The 18,030-nt window shown below is 43.0% G+C and overlaps 2 protein-coding genes across 4 annotated transcripts in view; both read right to left on the bottom strand.

The window, feature by feature from the left end:
* Positions 1 to 881: 881 nt before the first annotated feature.
* Positions 882 to 5,380, bottom strand: LOC308370026 (protein NLRC3; the record flags this gene model as incomplete). Its single annotated transcript, XM_080844585.1, has 7 exons — positions 882 to 1,016; positions 1,108 to 1,191; positions 1,437 to 1,520; positions 2,088 to 2,171; positions 2,480 to 2,566; positions 2,890 to 3,318; positions 3,492 to 5,380. 7 exons carry the CDS (start codon positions 5,378 to 5,380, stop codon positions 923 to 925), a joined length of 2,751 nt encoding a protein of 916 aa, XP_080700711.1. The 3' UTR covers positions 882 to 922.
* A 2,524-nt stretch (positions 5,381 to 7,904) lies between these two features.
* Positions 7,905 to 18,030, bottom strand: part of myo1cb (myosin Ic, paralog b) — a 44,205-nt gene continuing 34,079 nt past the window's right edge. For all 3 annotated transcript variants that reach the window (XM_080844676.1, XM_080844678.1, XM_080844677.1), the window contains 20 exons: positions 17,055 to 17,135; positions 16,740 to 16,831; positions 16,474 to 16,568; positions 15,871 to 15,917; positions 15,649 to 15,729; positions 14,986 to 15,091; positions 14,130 to 14,247; positions 13,598 to 13,711; positions 13,348 to 13,424; positions 13,159 to 13,227; positions 12,928 to 13,012; positions 11,951 to 12,110; positions 11,774 to 11,857; positions 11,580 to 11,673; positions 11,435 to 11,490; positions 11,066 to 11,201; positions 10,797 to 10,867; positions 10,278 to 10,375; positions 10,046 to 10,145; positions 7,905 to 9,723 (listed from right to left, as the gene is read on the bottom strand). In XM_080844676.1, the coding sequence (XP_080700802.1) occupies positions 9,697 to 9,723; positions 10,046 to 10,145; positions 10,278 to 10,375; positions 10,797 to 10,867; positions 11,066 to 11,201; positions 11,435 to 11,490; positions 11,580 to 11,673; positions 11,774 to 11,857; positions 11,951 to 12,110; positions 12,928 to 13,012; positions 13,159 to 13,227; positions 13,348 to 13,424; positions 13,598 to 13,711; positions 14,130 to 14,247; positions 14,986 to 15,091; positions 15,649 to 15,729; positions 15,871 to 15,917; positions 16,474 to 16,568; positions 16,740 to 16,831; positions 17,055 to 17,135 (1,791 nt within the window). In that variant the 3' untranslated portion in view covers positions 7,905 to 9,696. The remainder of the gene's footprint in view (positions 9,724 to 10,045; positions 10,146 to 10,277; positions 10,376 to 10,796; positions 10,868 to 11,065; positions 11,202 to 11,434; positions 11,491 to 11,579; positions 11,674 to 11,773; positions 11,858 to 11,950; positions 12,111 to 12,927; positions 13,013 to 13,158; positions 13,228 to 13,347; positions 13,425 to 13,597; positions 13,712 to 14,129; positions 14,248 to 14,985; positions 15,092 to 15,648; positions 15,730 to 15,870; positions 15,918 to 16,473; positions 16,569 to 16,739; positions 16,832 to 17,054; positions 17,136 to 18,030) is intronic.

Genomic DNA, 18,030 nt, shown 5'->3' on the forward strand with positions numbered 1-18,030 from the left:
GAATTCCTGATTACATTAAAAACCGCCCAAACATTTTGGTAACAAATGCAATTTCGAGGACATGTCTACGTCCAACACTTTAACTGGTAAGCATTCAAATGTACAAAATACTGCATACTGCATATCCCTGAGTTGTACAGACTCAATGGTAAACATTGCATGGAAGTCACGTTTCATGACGCACAGACCTTTCTGAGCTAAACGTTCACCTCATCACTTTAAGGCACTTTTGAAGTCTACCAACCTTATCATCCACTAAAACCAAGGTTTTCAGACATCATCACAATGGAAATGATAATGAAGAAAAGGCTACTGTTTTCAGCTCAAAGTGACAAGTGCAAATAAAACAAGCACTTGAACATGTGACGAGATCATGTCTAAGGTTTGAATAAAAAAAAGACTTATTATCTCACCACATCACTTATGGTAATTTAGGCCTTAAGACCTTCTGAACTATGGCAATACCAATCCAGTGTTGAAGCCTGGTGATGAAAAAAAAATCACTTGCTTATCACTTATCACAATTCTACTGTGCTACTGGGACCAACAGAGTGCTTTAGTAGTTTAGTGTCAGTTCATAGGATCTCTTTATCTGAAGCAAATCCAAACCAACTTTTCCATGTTTCCATTATAAAACAAAATGATAAAAGACTTAAATGAAGCATATGCAATCATAAAAGATACAAAACAAATATAACACAACATAGAAAAGTAACAACAATATACAAAATCTAAAGCAGCATTGAAAAAAAGTAACAGCAATATTTAAAATCTGAAGAGGACAAATGTCTCTTTTTTGAATGATTCCCTTTTCATAAAGCCCTCTTGCCAGTTTTCTCTAAGATGAAAACCAACCTTCATCAATATAGATTGATGTAAAAAAATCTTAATTTTTAAAATCTCCTATATTTATGTACTATATTTAGAAACACACTTTAATGTCAAGATTGGTTCTAGTCTTAGAAAATTCTTTGAGCCTCTTGACACCATCCTTAGTGATCTTGTTGTCAAAGAGCCTGTAATCAAATAAAAACAACACAACATTACGTAACATGTAGAATCTAAAATAAATGATTACATGTAACGGCACAAGATACCAACACCCACCATAGATACTGAAGAGTTACGTTTTCTGTCAGAGCATCCATCAGAAGTTCAGCCCCTTTGTCTGTTATCTGGTTGTCACGAAGTCTGATGATAAAAAAGCAAATACATCCTTATGAACTCTTCAGCCTCTCACACATCACACAGTATAGACAGCTCAAAATGTCTCAGTATGTAAAAGGAGGAATGGTTCCCAACCTGATGAAACACTATGGATATTAATTAAGGTCCGTTGTCATAGTGATCTATGTTAAATCGTGTGTAACTGTAGAAGCTTTTGTGTTTTCCATGCTCAACTTTCTTGAGAACAGATAACCTGGTATTTTCTTTACCTGATATCTTTTAAAGCACAGTTTGTCTTCAGTAAGTCAGCAAGATATCCTGCTCCTGTGTCTCCAATGTCATTGATAGCCATTCTACAAAGACAACCGAAATGACTCGCTTCAGCATATTTCTTGTTTTGTTATTCAAAGTAGCCATATGCATATTTTCATCATTACGGTAGCACGTTTCTATAACATCTTCAAATTCATGATTCATGGTTCATGGTCATGCGAGAAAACACACACTGCTGTCCCAATAGCAGAACACAGCAGGTCCCATGACATGTATGAACAATTTCATACTTTTACATCACAACTTCACCGAATATATCGGCAATGTACATCAGTTAGCAAACTAGCTATTTTTTATATATGCCAACAGGGCTGTTGTTGGTGTTTGCAAGGCAAGCAGGTCCCATAACACAACAACAATTTCATACTTTTACAACACACCTTCACCAAATACTGTATATCGCCAATGTACGTCAGTTAGCAAACTAGCTAGATTCTATATGTGCCAACAGGGCTGTTGTTGGTGTTTGCAAGGCAAATCTACCGGCTGTTAACTAGTTAGCTGGCTAGTTTTAGACCAAAAACGTAATATGGCATGATTACTTAATTTGATCATCACATCTGTGCTGTGCTTTTGCTTGTGTTCACCTGAGATCAACAACAGTGTGGTTGTCCTTCAGCGCCTCTGTCAGGATCCTGACCCCCTCACAGCCTAGTCCAGTCCTTACTACCCTGTAATAAAAATAATAATGCATTTTATTTGCATAGCACACATACAAAGATGTCCCAAGGTGCTTAACAGGGTCACAATAGCAATTTAAAACAGTGCATACAAAAACAATACAGAAAAGAAATTAAAAAAAAACAGAAACCAGGACTTTAGGAGAAGGCAGATATAAAAAGATGGGTTTTGAGGTGGGATTTAAAAGTAGTGATTACACACAAACACACAAAGATGCAAGGAGCACATTTCTCACAGAGCACTGAAACAGGTGACTGCTCGCTCCCTCAGTGTTTGTGTCTGGTTGAGTGCCACTCACCACAGCCTCTCGACTCGGCAGGTTGGAGTCCTGAGTGCCCTGGACAGCACAGTGGCTCCCTCAGGGCCGAGGGGGTTCTGCCCAAGGCTACAGGGAGTGAAAGGATAGGATATACTGGAATGTGAGTTTCATTGAATTTAATTCTCCATGCACACCAGAGGACAGCTTGAAGACTACTGCCATCTACTGCCAGTGTGGTTAGTATGTACTTTCCTGTTAAGTTATCTCTGGAAAATGTGTGTGTCTTTACGAGTGTTTGACACTTGTAAAGCCCCCCCCCTCCCCACACACATTTGTTTTCCTTCTGTGAGGAGCATTGTGCTACCTGCTGGTATGAAAAGCACCGTACAAATAAAGGTTGATTTGATTTGATTTGACCAAGAAAGAGGACCTTATGGGATTCATCTCACCTCAGGGTGCAGAAGAGAGGAAGCATGGGCAGGAGTCTGCGTAGCCCCTCTGCGTGCAGACCCTGGCAGTCCAGCTTGAGTGCTTCCAGGTCGGGGCTGAGTTGAAGCAGGAAGGCCAGCTCGCTCCAGTCCTTCTCCAGAGAGCTGTGCTCCGACTGGGGCTTCTGAGCCAGGACCTGCAGCCAGCTCTGCAGCCGCTGGGACAGCCCTGGGTCTCGAGCCTCGTACAGGCAGTGGCACACGTTCACCTGTCTCTCCGGGCAGAGGCTACAGCTCCGGAGCTGTGAGCGAAGGAGAGACAGGAGGAACGGGGGAGCCCCGGAAGGAGTGGAGGCGGGGGAGGCGCAGAAAAGAGACGGTAACGTTCGTCTGGGGAAAAGCCCGTCCAAGGTCAAGCGTGTTTGCGGAACCAAGAGGCCAGAAACAAACCTATAGGAGTAACAAGGAGATTCATTGCGATTCATTTGTCAGTAATGGTGGTGCTTTAGAATGTTAAGCGGTTGTCCAGACCCAGCTGTTGCTTACATAAATGCAGTTAATTTAACATTCAGTAGAAAACAGAATTATAATTTACATGATTATTTTAGGTAATATAGATTTACCTGCAGAACAAGTCCATGTGTCCAGATTGATGCTGTTCACTCCACAGCAGAGCTTTCCTGACGTGTTGTTTCAGGAGACGTTTGGCCCCGTGTAGCTTTTTAGTGGTGGAGCACAGCACCCTCTGGAGGGCAGATGGAAGTAGTGCGATCGTGTACGGCTGGAGCCCAGAGAATGGGTCTGAACCGGAGAGAGACTCGAGCACAAAGTACAACGCTGCCAGGTATTCCTGAATGCTGGTGTGGATAAAGTAGAAGCTCTTCTCCAGTCTGAGTGAGGTTCTGTCCTCCTTCAGGATCTCCACCATGAAGACACGGGAGAGGTCTGCGCGGTCCAGGGAGAGGGCGCTGAGGTCCGAGCAGTCGAAGAGAAATCGCCTCTCCAGAAGCCCTTTGAAGGCCAGAGCGCCGAGGCCTCTCAGCACCGGGCGGCTCTCCTGCAAAATGCGCGGAGCATCCTGAAGCAGGTGCCAACGCGAATCCTCCTCTCTGCCTTCTCCATGGAACACCAGGATAGACTTCAGGAAGCAGCAGTAGATGTCTGTGATTGTCAGCGTCCTTTGGGAGGACTTCAGGGCTGATCCATTCATCAACATAGAACTGGGATCAGCAGAGGAGTGCGGTGCAGACCACGGCTCACTCTCCGACGGACTTTTGTTGCTGTCCACGGGGACTGTGGCATCAGGTTCCTGCTTGGTGAGACCAGGGCTGCCGTTGTACAAGGCTGTGGACACAATCCAGCAGAAGGCAGGGATGTGACACATCAGATGCAAGGGTTTATGAGCGGAGACATAATCCCAAACCTCTGCTCCAGCCTGTACAGAGACGCAACTCTGTCTGAAGAACTCCTGCTGCTGAGCTGGTGAGAAGCCCAACACACTACAAAACACATTCACCAGCTCCGAAGGGACCTTGGAGACAGCATGGGGCCGGGAGGTGAGGAGGATGGAGATGCCTGGCAACAGGTTTCCCTTGATGAGGTTCACCACCATGGCACCCACAAGCTGAACCCGCTCTGGGTCAGAACACTTGGGGGTTCGTGTAAAGTCCAGTGGAAACCGGAATTCGTCCAGCCCGTCAAGGATGAGAAGAATGCGCTCCAGCTTATCACCCAGGATCTCCGTTATGACGGGCTTCAGATGGCTGTAATGCATCAACAGCAGCCCCTGCAGACTCTCTGGCTCGGTGACCAGGTTTAGCTCTCGGAAAGACAGAGACAATATGATCTTCTCAGAGTCTGTCTGGGAGGACCACTCATGGACGAGCCGCCGGACCACTGTGGTCTTGCCGCTGCCTGCTACGCCCGACAGCAACGTCAGCCCATCCCCAGGGATCGACAGCAGGTTCTGGTACATCTCTCTGAACACACAGATCTCCTCCTGCCCTTCGCTGTCCTGCGTGTGACCCCGGAAATATTCTCCGACCATGGCCGCCTCATGCTGGTGCTGCAAGTTCACCTCATACCCTGGCCTCTTGGACAGCGTGATGTCCGTGTAGGATCTAGCCTTACGGCTACTTGGAGCTTTAGCTTTGATGCTAGCAGAGTGCTTGGGGCTGTGCTCCTTGCCCAGTACATCTCTGTGTCTCTGAAGGTGCTCCCGTAAGATCTGCTGGCTTGAAATGTTTGTTCCTGAGGCAGTCTGAACTCTTGGCATTACTTTAAAGAAGGCACAGCATGCGTCCTCTCCTCTCCCATACAGAACATCCAGCAAGTTCCTCATGCGATCACGCTCTCCTAAACACCCTCCACCTCTTACCAGGCTCACATCCTCTTCAGTAAGAACACCAGCTTGGAAAAGCAGCTCCAGAAGAGACATCACATGTTTGCTCCAATCCTCCACAAGCTCCACACGGCTCTCCCGTACCTGTTCACTGAACGACCCTACAGCCATTTGCAGTGCAGTGATACAAAGTGGACGTCACCTGTAATTGCAGAGAGGATAGTCACATTTAGACGACGTCAACGTCATTGCCAAAAGGCAATATCTTAATTTATGAGTTTCAGATGTGTACTTAAGGGTAAAGGTACAAAAGGCATGTGAAATTAGTTAAATAACATAAAAGATGCTGTGTTAACAATGTCAGCATTTCTTGCTAACGTCCACAACATTTAGCTGCTGCGGGGTCTTTCCCATCCTGTCATGAGGAGAGGCTTGCTGTAGACTATCTACCCTGGATGACATTAGCACTCACTCAAAGCAGAACAACTTTGCAAGAACACACCTGCATTCATTTCAGCAGGCAAAAGCTGAGGTTTCAGCTGAGATTGTGCCCATTTCCTGGCATAGACATATTCTATTACCCTTGACTTCTTGAAACAAAAACATTGTGACTAGAACCTTTGCCCAACATATGATGAAAAGAAATGACAAAATGGCTTCCCCAAGGAATGTCCAGAAGACACAGTGAGTCATCAATCAGACACAACAAACTCACACAACAATTTAACAATGGGGCTCTCAAAACCAAACTAGACTGTCACACAGACAAGCAAAACATAGATTAACAAAATAATATTTTAATATGCTGACGCAAATGTATTGTTTTCTGAATTAACAAGTTAAGTGTCTATAAAAATAAGAAGCCTCACCAAACTCTCTGGGAGCACAGTAGGCACATTCCAAGATAGAATCATAACCCGTGAGTCTCGCCTGTTGATGCAAAACAAGTTTTGTTAGTTTGTACTTAATCTGTTCAGATCACTAGCCATGATAGTTGTGTTCTGGGAATTCCTCATCACCTGAATTTTTAGGTTACTAGAAGTTTTGAGCTCACTTACGTATAATAGGTTATTTTATGTTGTAGCAGTCTATAACATGTACACACAACAATATATACATTTAAACAAAGAAATCTCCAAAATACTCAACTAGATAAAGATTATGTCGAAGCGAAGGTTAGAACCTACCTTAACAGACGACAGATGTGTTGCCCATCTTTGAGCAGACGTCTTCCAAATACGCAAACCGTGAGGTTATTCACAAATACGATAAAGACGGATATTTTTAATAACACCTTTTGTATCTCTGCCTTAGCAGCGAAGGTTATTATGGGAAACGTGTCCGTGCCTTCTCACAGGTCTCTGATGGAATTAAGGAACTCCGCGAGTGGGCTGTCAGGTTCAGCGTCCAATTCTCTACTCATAAGTCTTCTGTGGAGATATATTTCTAAATCAAGCTTCTACGGAATTCTCATGTTATTATAAACAACTACTTTCATACTCTATTCCCTAAATCAAGGCGACAAAACATAACCAGGAATATCCACGACTTCAGTTCACACGTGAATATCCACGACTTCAGTTCAGACATGAACCATCTCACTATTTACTTTCAGTTTCGGATTTCCTTCCTCCCCTCAGAAGGCTATGGCTATTCTAAACTGTGCGCTCTGTGAGGGGTACTGACACTCTATGGTACCTATTTAGACAATATTGCTGAAGTATTTATAGCGTACAATACATGTTTCATTCTATCGCATTAAGCGTGGAGCTAATTTGTACGATGGGAGTAGTTTTGCTGACGGTGCAATGTATTCAAACACAATAGATGGAATGTCTATTATTTAGTGCTTTATTTTTTAATGTTCAGTTGATATTTGTCATTTTATACGTAAGAGTATTTTGTCCATTTATACAAGATGTGTACATAATAATAGGTGAATGTGATTTTCTATTAGGACCATAAAACATTTCATTTTATTTGAAAGGACTGACAAGTTTAATTATGCCATTTCAGAATACATTGGGTCACTGATGCCAAACATCGCTCTGAAGAAAATAAAATGCTAAAAGACAAAAGTTGTTCTTTAACCAGTAGAAATGTATTAAATATTTAGCTGTAGTTGAAGGCACAATAGTGTCATTCTAAAAGGGAAAAAAATAAAACAAAAGTAAAGCATTCCACCCCTTTGAATTCTCATTTGTCTGTAATCATCACAGATCATCATCGCAAGCTTACTTTAAAAATGAAAATCGTTCCATCAGGAGGTCAGAACAAAAACAAAACAAAATCTTGAACAGCTGTCCTGGCTAATGTCAGTGCAGTGGCGTGTCATCACCCAAAGCTTACTTGAAACAGGGCTTGCCCATGAAGGGGGTTAAGAGCACACAGCACAAAAGGGTTTGGATCATATTTTGTATTTTCCAGTTGTGTTTACAGTGGGAATGGTCTCTATCTCTGCAGCTCTACCAAGTCTATAGAATTGTGGGTGAAAAAACCTTTGCAAACACGACCTTCGCAAACATCCTCTGGTGCAAATTTAGTTTTGAGTTTCAAAACCTATTAAATAAATCTTATATTACACAAATAGTATAAAATAATTACAAAATGTGGATAAGAATGCTTTTTTTATGCATTAAGAAATTGGTTGCCTCCTTTTTTTATACAAAGTATTCAGATGACAAAAAAATATATAGTGTTTTTGGTCTTATTGTTTTTACTCTACAATTAACTTTACATTTGATCCAAGGCATTTCACACTACAGTTTTCCTTCACATTTCTCCTCAATGGAGAACACTTGGTTCAGAAAAGCTTACAAAACAAAATCGAATAGTTGTGAATTATGCAGTACAAAGCAAGGCAAATCCAAACAATGCGACTCTTAGGTCACTCATATCTTTCAAGTGCTTGGCCTGAACAGAATCGGTATCAATCAAAACAGTCAAGACTATAACGTTGTGTTTTGTCTAATGTGGGAACATTCATTTAGTAGCATTTCAATATCTACATATACAAAGTCAATCTTACAAGAATACACAATCTGAACAATATAATTTTGTGTATACCTCTCTGTTTTGCTTGTATAATCTCAGCTATAGTGTTGAGACAAACAATCAGACACTGCTTATAACACAATTACAGATACTACCAAGATGACATACGTAGATGGCTGCACTTTGAACACTTTGAAGTGATGTCTATCCAGTGTATTGTAGGGACTATCTATCCTTAAGTCTACGAGTAGCTGCATGTGTCATAAAGTGTTGAGTCTGGCTGTGTTTGTACAGTATGAAATATAGGACAATGTTATACATGTTACATCTCAGACTCACCATGGTCATACATCTAATATAAATAAGGTAGTGTCTGTGTCAACTCAGTATTAGATTAAAAGACACTGGTTTAGGATGACAAATTAGACAGAAGCCAAACAACAACTCTCCTGTTTCCGATCCATCCATTTACCTCTCCACACTTCTCCTTTCCTTTCTCTCATCTCCTGCTCTCTCCTATCCTCACCTTTCCTGTTCTCTCTTCTCCTCTATTTACCTCTCCTCACTTCTCATTTCCTCTCCTCTCCTCACCTCTCCTGTACTCTCCTCTCCTCCCTTTATAGGAGAGAGAGAGAGAGAGAGAGAGAAAGGGAGGAAGAAAGAAAGAGAGACAGAGAGGGAGGGAAGCAGGAAGGTTACTTTGGCCCGTATCTTACCACTCCACATACAGTATGTGTCTGAGACCTTTGCAGAGTGAGTCCAACAGTGAACAGAGTGGGCTTCCCTAAGTTTCCTGGTACTTCTTCATTATGTGCCCTGCACACAGACCTCACAACGTTTTATGTCATTTCCCCTCAATTACTTCGTAATTATTTGGCAACGCAAAAAAAAAAGAAAAGACTGCACGTGTACCTCAGACTTGGCCTATACCTTTACCCAAACATAATGATAGATCATTTCAACATAAAAACTAATGACAAGGCCCATTAAGGAGGACATGACTTTGTAATGCTTGCTGCATTGGGTGCAGATGCATACAGGGTCAGGAGCTGAATATACGACAGATGACAACGGATGAAACTGAACCTAGAGCAGTGAGACGAACCAACACTTAACCCTGATTATCTCCAATGACATGGCTGAGGTCATCTCTAGCTTTTTACCAATGGATTCCCCTTCCCGACACAAAAAAGCAGCAGGTAAAGAGAGAGCAGGAAAAATGCATTGAAAAATTGTTATTCCTTGGCTTCAAATATAAACTTATAATGTTCAAATAGCAACAGTATTAATCCCCCCCCAAAAAAATATATAAACATAAATATCGATTAGTTTGCTTGAAAATTCACAATTGGAAGCATAATCGTTTGCTGTCATTGGAGCCGGCGTGTGATTGACGAGGCAGACGAGGCAGTCCGCGGTCATGATTGGCAGACAGGAGGGTGGATCTGGACAGGAAGTCCAGTGTGGAATCAGGAAGTGCTTGGTGACTGCCATCATCTTGAGTTGAGGCGAGGAGCAGTCTGCAAAACAGATCCAAACCAATGAGGTATTCTATTCGACAAAACACTGGTTCAATCCTTTCTTATGTGCGAGTCGTTAATTGTAGTCTGTACTGTGTCTATCAGTGTGTGTGCGTGTGTAAGTATGTTCAAATCCAAAATGTGACCCTGTGTGAATTGAGTTATATTTTGGGGGTCTTATGAGTCTAATGGTGACATTTGGAAGACATTCTATGCATTGCTATTGTCATTGTATACTATCAACATGAAAATAAAACCAATAAAAATAATTAGCAAAAAAAAAAGAAAAACACTGGTTCAACCAGCCCCCACTCCCACTTACCACTGACAGATGGCCATTCTTGGCCTTGCCAATGATCAGGTCGGAGCCAGCAGTGAAGTCTATGGTTCCTTCCTTCCCTTGGCTCCCTGTGAATTGTATGCTGCAACAAGAGAGAGAGACATGTTGCTCATAAGAGAGGGACTCACATCCTCATACACAGCTAGGAATAACTGGGCATTTGGAGCGTCCGTTGGAAATGAAAGTCCTACTGCAGAGAAAAAAAAACACTCACCTCCCCTGGTTGATGTTGATGCTGTTGATTTTGTCGGCACAGATCGCCAATTTAGTTAGAGTCTCGATGACATGATCGCTCTGGAGAACCACATCCCCCTGCACACAAGACAAGCAGAACAGAGCACTCACCTTAGAGCTGATACCTTTACTCTAGCACTGCTGCAGGTTACACATCACACACGTTGTTTATGTTGTTTATGTTGTTTATGTTGTTGTAAAATCTCAGAAAACTTGAAGGATAACGCTATTACCTTTGTAATTACATTTTCTGTATAACCCTAATGTGCCCTTCATTCAATAAATATATATATATATATATATATATATATATATATAAAAAATACATCACACACGTCACAACAAAACCACCCATAACTGCAAAAGTCAACCTCAAAACTGGACTGGACCAAAAGGGCTATGGTATCCACACACTGAAGGGCTCCCTCACTGAATTCAACCGACCATGTCAACACGAAAGTTTCTGTCAGCCTTCAGTAGAGCAGACGGTCAATCTCACCTTCTGTTTGTTGTCCTCACACGGCACATGCAAAACGAATATCCCATCGCTGAGGGAGCTGACTGAGGCTCCTGATGAGAGACAAACACAATCTATAGGTTCTTTTCTAAGCCTACAGCACTATTAACGGACATTTCCATGCACAAATACATATTTTTTAGCGTATAATTGCTGTGGTTAAATACTTTTAGGATGTGCACTGCCCACACATTGCTATGTGTCTTACTGAGAAGTTGTAATGGAGGCTAAGGTTTGGGAGAACCTGTTACCTTTCAGAGAATTGTATTCAACGCGCTGCTTGAGTTTGGTCTCCTCCACGATGATGGCACAGTTTCCTGTGAGGATAAGCTGCCGGGAGCGCGCTTTATATCCTTTCCTGTCGTACTTGGTTACTTGAACGGCATACTGTTTGAATGTGCAATGTTTTATTAGACACACACTCACAGACACACACACAGTTCTTTTTTAGCTCTGTATAACTAATATGCACACATCTCAAACACACAGACACACACAGTTCTTATTTAGCTCTGTATAACTTATATGCACACATCTCACACACAGTTCTTATTTAGCTCTGTATAACTAATATGCACACATCTATTTATCTAAGGTACAAATATGTTCCTTGAGTTCACCTTCATTTTCTCACTTCCAAGAGCCTGGAGCACCTTGGGGTTGATATCTTCTCCATCTAAACGGGGACAAAACACTCTTGTTAAAGAAGGTCACTTTTAGCCAGCATGTGGAATGTGCAACCTCTAGCTAAACAACACAACTTACTGAGTCTTGTGCCAACAAACAGTTTGGGGACGCTCTGAGTGTAGTTGTCTTTCTTGTCCTTGAAGATTTCGCTTGCCACCATTTTTTGCTCCATCTGTAGAATGAAGTCAAGGATAGAGGAGAAGGAGCAGTTAGAGGACAAAATGGCAGGCAGGGGATCTACTGTGTACATTTCTCTTTTTCTCTGAACTCACTTGGTGTTTCCATTCTGGGCTGATGCTCTTGCAGTACTTCCATACCATGTTCTGCATGCACATTTTGCGTAGTAGCTCTGATGCCTGTTGAAAATAACAAAGGGGTGTTGATCAGACCATTGTCAGTGCGTGTGGTTTGCAACTCAGGGGATTGTGGGTAATGTAGTCCCAGTGTACCTCAGACAGGGCAGGTGGGGGAGTGGGCCAGCTTTTGTCCAGCACTGACTTGGGCAGGTTCCTGTGGAGTTTCATCAGGAAGGAGTAGCGCACATAGTCCAGGAAGTACTCATTCTCTGGGCATCGCGGTTGATGTCTGTAGATGAAGCCCTTGACGAACCTTTGAAGAGGGGATGGGCATAATTAAAGAGGTGACTTTAGCCAAACCCTGTGTCAAAACTCTGTGGACAGTTCATCTAACTTTAGTCAGATTTGAGTGTTTCAGCAATAAAGTTTGGAATGTCTTATCATAATGAGATTATTCAAACAATGACTACATTGTTAGAGTTTGTGAAAGATTGGATGGTTTGACAATGAGTGATTCACCTGGGTTCAATAGAAAGGCACTTGATGGTTAGTACTTTCAAAGAATAATGATTCAAAATACTAGAACCTCCTACCATGTGACAGATCCTACCATGCACCTTCTGATGCATAAACAATTGGATCACACTTAATCTTCACTTCCTATTTAACCAGAGTCCCTTTTCCTCCTGATTCAGTGTTGGTCCAGTTCCCCATTTAAATGGAAGTTCCCATCTCAAGACTGCGTCAGTTGTAAGGGCATGAACTGACACAACTTCTTCAGATATATTCAAACTTATTGAGTGCATTTCAAAATCCTAGGACTAAAAAATCTGCTGTTTTCCAGGAAATGCCATCTCCGCTAACTTTGCCACAGTTTGCACAAGCACCTTATCGGTCAACTTCTGAAACCATATGATGTGACTATGCACAGCCACTCACCGAAGCCAGAAGTTGTGTGGATATACATGTTTGAAAACATCTGTTTTTTCAGGTACAATACCACATCTGTTCAAATCCCCCAAATATCGTCAAGCCACTTCAATTTCAATAACAATACATTGCTCAGAGGCAGGGCCGATAGTATCATTTGGTGTCTTAAGTACAGTAAGGTGAAGTAAAAAAGCACACACTTGCGGATGGTGTTCGCTGCCTGCCTCCTGCGCAGTGCTCTCCTGCGAGCAAGGATTCCTCTCCACCACGCCTGGATCACAATGGCTGGGAAGTCACATGACACACTGAGTCAATCAGACTGCCGTAAGGAGAAAACGTCTCACAGTAACACCACCTCAGGTCAGACAACATGATGAAATGGTGACATATGATAAAGGTGGACTTAAGCAGGAAAGGGTGAGGTCACGCACCAGAGCTCCGCAGTTTGCGGTATTTAATCTTTTGGCTGTAGCCTTTCCAGGCTGACTGCAGTTTGGTAGCTGTCAAGACAAAAGTTAAGCACATATAGATTAAGTTGGGATCATTCTTAATCTTGATACTCATATACAGTAATATCTAAACTCCTATATTACTGTTATCGTACTGGTAGACAAACTCACCTATGCCGTTTTTCCTCGTTTCCAATGCATCTTCAGTGGAAAACAGAGTCTTTGGAAATCGGATGAAAATCTTAGACCTGTGAAGATGCAAATGTAAAGCATCTGGTCAGGCACAGTTTCAAAGAAACTAAAAGGATTTCAGTGCCTAATGAAGGTCATCATTTGTTGGGTATTTGCTGTTAACTTATTTCCTAATATTATGTGCAACTTCAACTTTTTAGACTGTTGACCTCCTTTGACGATGACCAACCTGCCAAGTTTGTACTCTTCAGGCTTGTACCCGAGGTGTTTGACCAGTGTGGAAACGCCGTCTACCAGACGTCCGTTCCAGCTGGGCCAGGTCTCTGGACACAGGGACTTGTACCTGCAAGAGAGCAGAGCAGGGGAACATGGCAGAATTAATACAAAATAAGAGATCAACAAATAATATCAGGCTTATAAACTGTTACCCCATTTGTCTAAATATAGTACAATGCACAATGAATATCTGTAATGTCAACAAGACATTTGTTTAAACTGATAATTTATAAAGTAACTGATCATTTATATAAAAACAAATCTATAATCAACACAATCATGTTCTCAAAACACATAATAATAACAGAAATGTAAAAAATATGATTGTAAAATGTAATATGCTACAAAAAAAAAAATCTAAATTTTACAATTGAAAGACAATCCATATGCTACTTCCCATACGGTATGAGAAAAATCATGTTATACTATTCAGATGCAAAATTATTTTATAATACTGACTACTGAGCTATTTGACAAAAGTGTACCTCTGCAGGAAGATCTCATAGCGCCTCCTGTAGGCAAACCCGGCACGTCTCACCCTCAGGTTCTCCATCAGACCCAGATACTTCACCTGGTGCCGGATCAGAACCTCATCAAAACGCCCTAACGGAACAACAAGCATGGTGTCATCAATACTGGGGCAGCAACGAGGAAAAACAAGGATGAAGAACACAAAGGTGACATTCTGAGACCCAAGACTGAACGCCATCAAAAACAGATAGGATTCAAAAGCCTATTACATTTTTGAATAGGATATTTTTGATAATCAAAAGTGACCTTTGATTGGCAAGGTCAAGGCAAAAGATTGCCCATGGAAGGATGATTATTTCCAATATTCAATACAGGCACTACTATGTTTGTTTTTATAAATACAGACTTTATTAGAAAGTGCAAGAGAGAAGCTTTCTATGACTCCTTAAATGCTTTTGTCCATTTCCACCTCTGTACAGTATAGTAGTGAACTTTTTAAAAACATAATTTATTTATCAGCAATATGAATATAACTTGTGAATTTGATATCATTTATAGAGAAGATCAGACAAAGAGTGTATTACTCAAAGTAACAAAATCGCTGTTCAAAACACCAAGAAATATGATTGGATAACTGTGAAACACGAAGAAATACTAACATACGGTCAAGATAGACACAAATACACTTTGCTCTCACATAACCTTACTAGACCTAACAAATAGACTTTTGTATATATTTGACCTATAATATATATTTATATTTATATATAGGTCAAAACCTTTACAAGTAAGCTAGAAATACACGAAATAAACGACATAGGAATAAACTGTTAACCAAGCCGTTTGACACCCGTAGTCATGGTAACATACCTGCTTGTTTGGCATCATTGGGCTTGATGCAGCGCACGTACGACGGATCCTTCGACATCAGAATTTCCATCAACTTCGCCAGGCTGGTCTTGAACTGAGTGGCCGCCTGCAAGCAAGCACCAATAACACAGGAGCGATGAAGAAAAACCCGCTCCGCAGAAAGACACACAGAAGCAGAGAACAAGAAGGGAGAGACGAGGGGAGAAGAAGAAGTGACTGACTGGACGAGAACACAGGTCCCACTGTGCAGGTCCAGCCAGGCACTGACAGTGTTGTGGTGGCTGGCGGGGGGAGCGGAGAGAGCCTGGCCGTCGACAATACATACAAACAGTCAACAAGAGCGGGCCACCCACGCTCGGCCAATGGGCTGCGGCGCAGTGGGAGCCGAGGGGATGGTGCCAGCGGGGAAACAGTGAGCGGAGTGTGGAGGGCACCCAAGAGTCAGGGCATTCTTTGGGCAGTGGGCCGCGGGCCGGCAGAGATTCCCCGAGTATCAACGCATCTGATGCCATGCACAGAGGCGTGGATATGGGCCAGCAAAGCTGGCGGGAACAGTTTGTTTGAAAACAAGCAGGCCGTTAATGCCGGGCTTTGTGGAGAGGGGTGGGGTGGGGGTGGGGTGGGGGTGGGGGGGGGGGGGGGGGGGAGCGGAGCTGTTCTCACCGTCTCTGGCCGCTTTTTGTCTGTCAGCTCCTCCCGGTCGAAGCACTGGGTGAGGATCTTGTTTTCTGACATGCACATAACCTACGGTGGAGAACACACACACAAGAACGCACATGAGAATCATGGCAAACAATCGTCTGGGCCCTTATGTTGTCAAAATAACCCACCAGTGTCACAATATCTGTGCCCTTGACCAGCTTTTCCTCTGGTCACCACTCTTACCTCCTTTAAGTTCCTGAAGAGGAGGTCATTGTTTTTGTCAAGAAAGCCTTCAAGAAAAACAAAAGCAGAAGCAGAGAAAACCCATCAGTCCGTGAGAGAGAACAGCTACATTGCCATCTGGAGCAGAACCCCTTCAGTAAACCATCATCTCCAGTATCTTGGAAATGAATGGAAATGGAAATGGAATGGAATGGAAAGGAGCCCTATGAGTGACTAGTGACTATGTTTACGGCAGAGATAGTGACACACACACACTCTGAATTCTATCTCTGCATTTTACCCATCCAGGGTAGTGATACACATAGTGAAGCACACAGTGAAACACACTAACCCGGAGCAGTGAGATGCCTTTGGCGGCGCCCGGGGAGCAGTGATTGGGGTTAGGTGACTTGCTCAAGGGCACTTCAGCCGTGGATGTGGGCATGGGAGAGCAGTGGTCTACCACTTCCCCCGCCCACATTTTTCCTACTGGTCGGAGAATCGAACCGGCCACCCTACGGTTTCCAGCCCGAAACCCTAACCAGCAGGCCACGGCTGCCCATCTTTTTGGACCGGCCCTCCCTACATGAGTCCCCCTCGGCCCATTCCCCTGTGACATCTCACCATTCACATTGTAGTTGACCTCTCCAGCGTAGTGCAGCAGCCTGAACTCTTCCCGGCCCATGACCTTCCGGGTCTTTCCGTCAGCCAGCTTATGACTGGAACAAGCACACACACGCATCCAGAACATAAGGCCAATTAATCTGGCTCTTGTATCGTCTAAAGCCTCTTACAATGCTTTTTAAATGGCTGAGCCTTTAATGATTGGTTTATTAGAAATCGACACCATTGGCTAGGCCAGTGCCGGGGTTGAGGGAGACGGGACTCACGTTACGAAATGAGCATGGCCGCCTACAGTCTCCTCCAACTTCTCCAGGAAGGTGATATCAGTGGCATCTCCTGGCCGTAGACACTCCTCGTCCTGAGAAAGGAGGGGTGGGGTTGGAAGGGTAGAACGAGAGATGAGAAGCACAGAAAGAGAAGTGGAGAAGATGGCAGGAAAGGAAAAGAGAGAAGGAAGTGACACCGGGGCAAAAAAACAGAACATGAGTCATGTGCTCACTTCAAAAAAAAAAAGAGGCATAAAGGGGAAAACAAAAAAACAAGAAATGTAAAAAATCTGAACTCTTGCCACAATTCCTCACCAGAATAGAGATGATGCCTTTGAATTTCTCCTCCACAAGATCGCAGATGATCTTGTTGTTGAAATATTGCACAGGCTCCCACTGTTAAACAAAAAACAAACACAGACAGAAAGAAGGCCATTACTGCATCTGTAAACGCCTGATAAATATTTATTACAGTTCAATTATCACGGCTATAAAAACAGACATGTATAGAATGTGAGGAATCCCCAGTCCAAAGCATTCTGATCCCACTCTGGACTCGGGGGTCACCAAACAGGCCCTTCTTTTATGAGCGGCAGGGCGAAGATGTCTTTAGAGTGCGCTTCGAGAGGTCGGCATTTCCATACAAACAGAGGCACAGAGAGCAGGACCCACTTCACACATCAGGACCATAATGTGTTCTTTGACCAGACACACATTGTAACCCCCCCGCCCCCCCCTCACCATGCTTCAACGTCATGGGTACTGCCCCAACAATGTTGTTAGGAACACTATCAGGGGCATGAGATAAACAGTACTGTCATTACATTGTTTGAGCAACAGATTGGCTCTTGTTGTGTGACTGAAGAACTCCGCAATGAGTATTGTAGAGTGAAATAGAAGGACGTGACTACAGTGTGTGGAACTCCACTACTGTATCCAATCGATCCTGTCTCAACAACGTCTGCCCTATAGACCTTTGGGTTAGAGTGTTGGGAACGTCACCATGGGTACTGCGAGTGGCAAACAGTACTGACATTACTTTGTTTGAGGAACAAATATGTCCCCTAGAGTGGAAGTTACTACACTGAGTATTGTATTGTTAATACAACTACTGCTACTGTACCCAGAACAGTACCAACATTATTTCCTCATGTGGGGAAGTGTGTACTATGGGTTGTGTGTGTGTGAGGATGAATAATTGTATTAGCATTATAAGGTTAGCTGTGTGTATGACACAGCAGTGTAGGGTTAATCAGTTTATATGGCTGTGACACATGTCTTAACGGTGACA

This window comes from Sprattus sprattus (genome assembly GCF_963457725.1).
Source record: "Sprattus sprattus genome assembly, chromosome: 9".
NCBI lineage: Eukaryota > Metazoa > Chordata > Actinopteri > Clupeiformes > Clupeidae > Sprattus > Sprattus sprattus.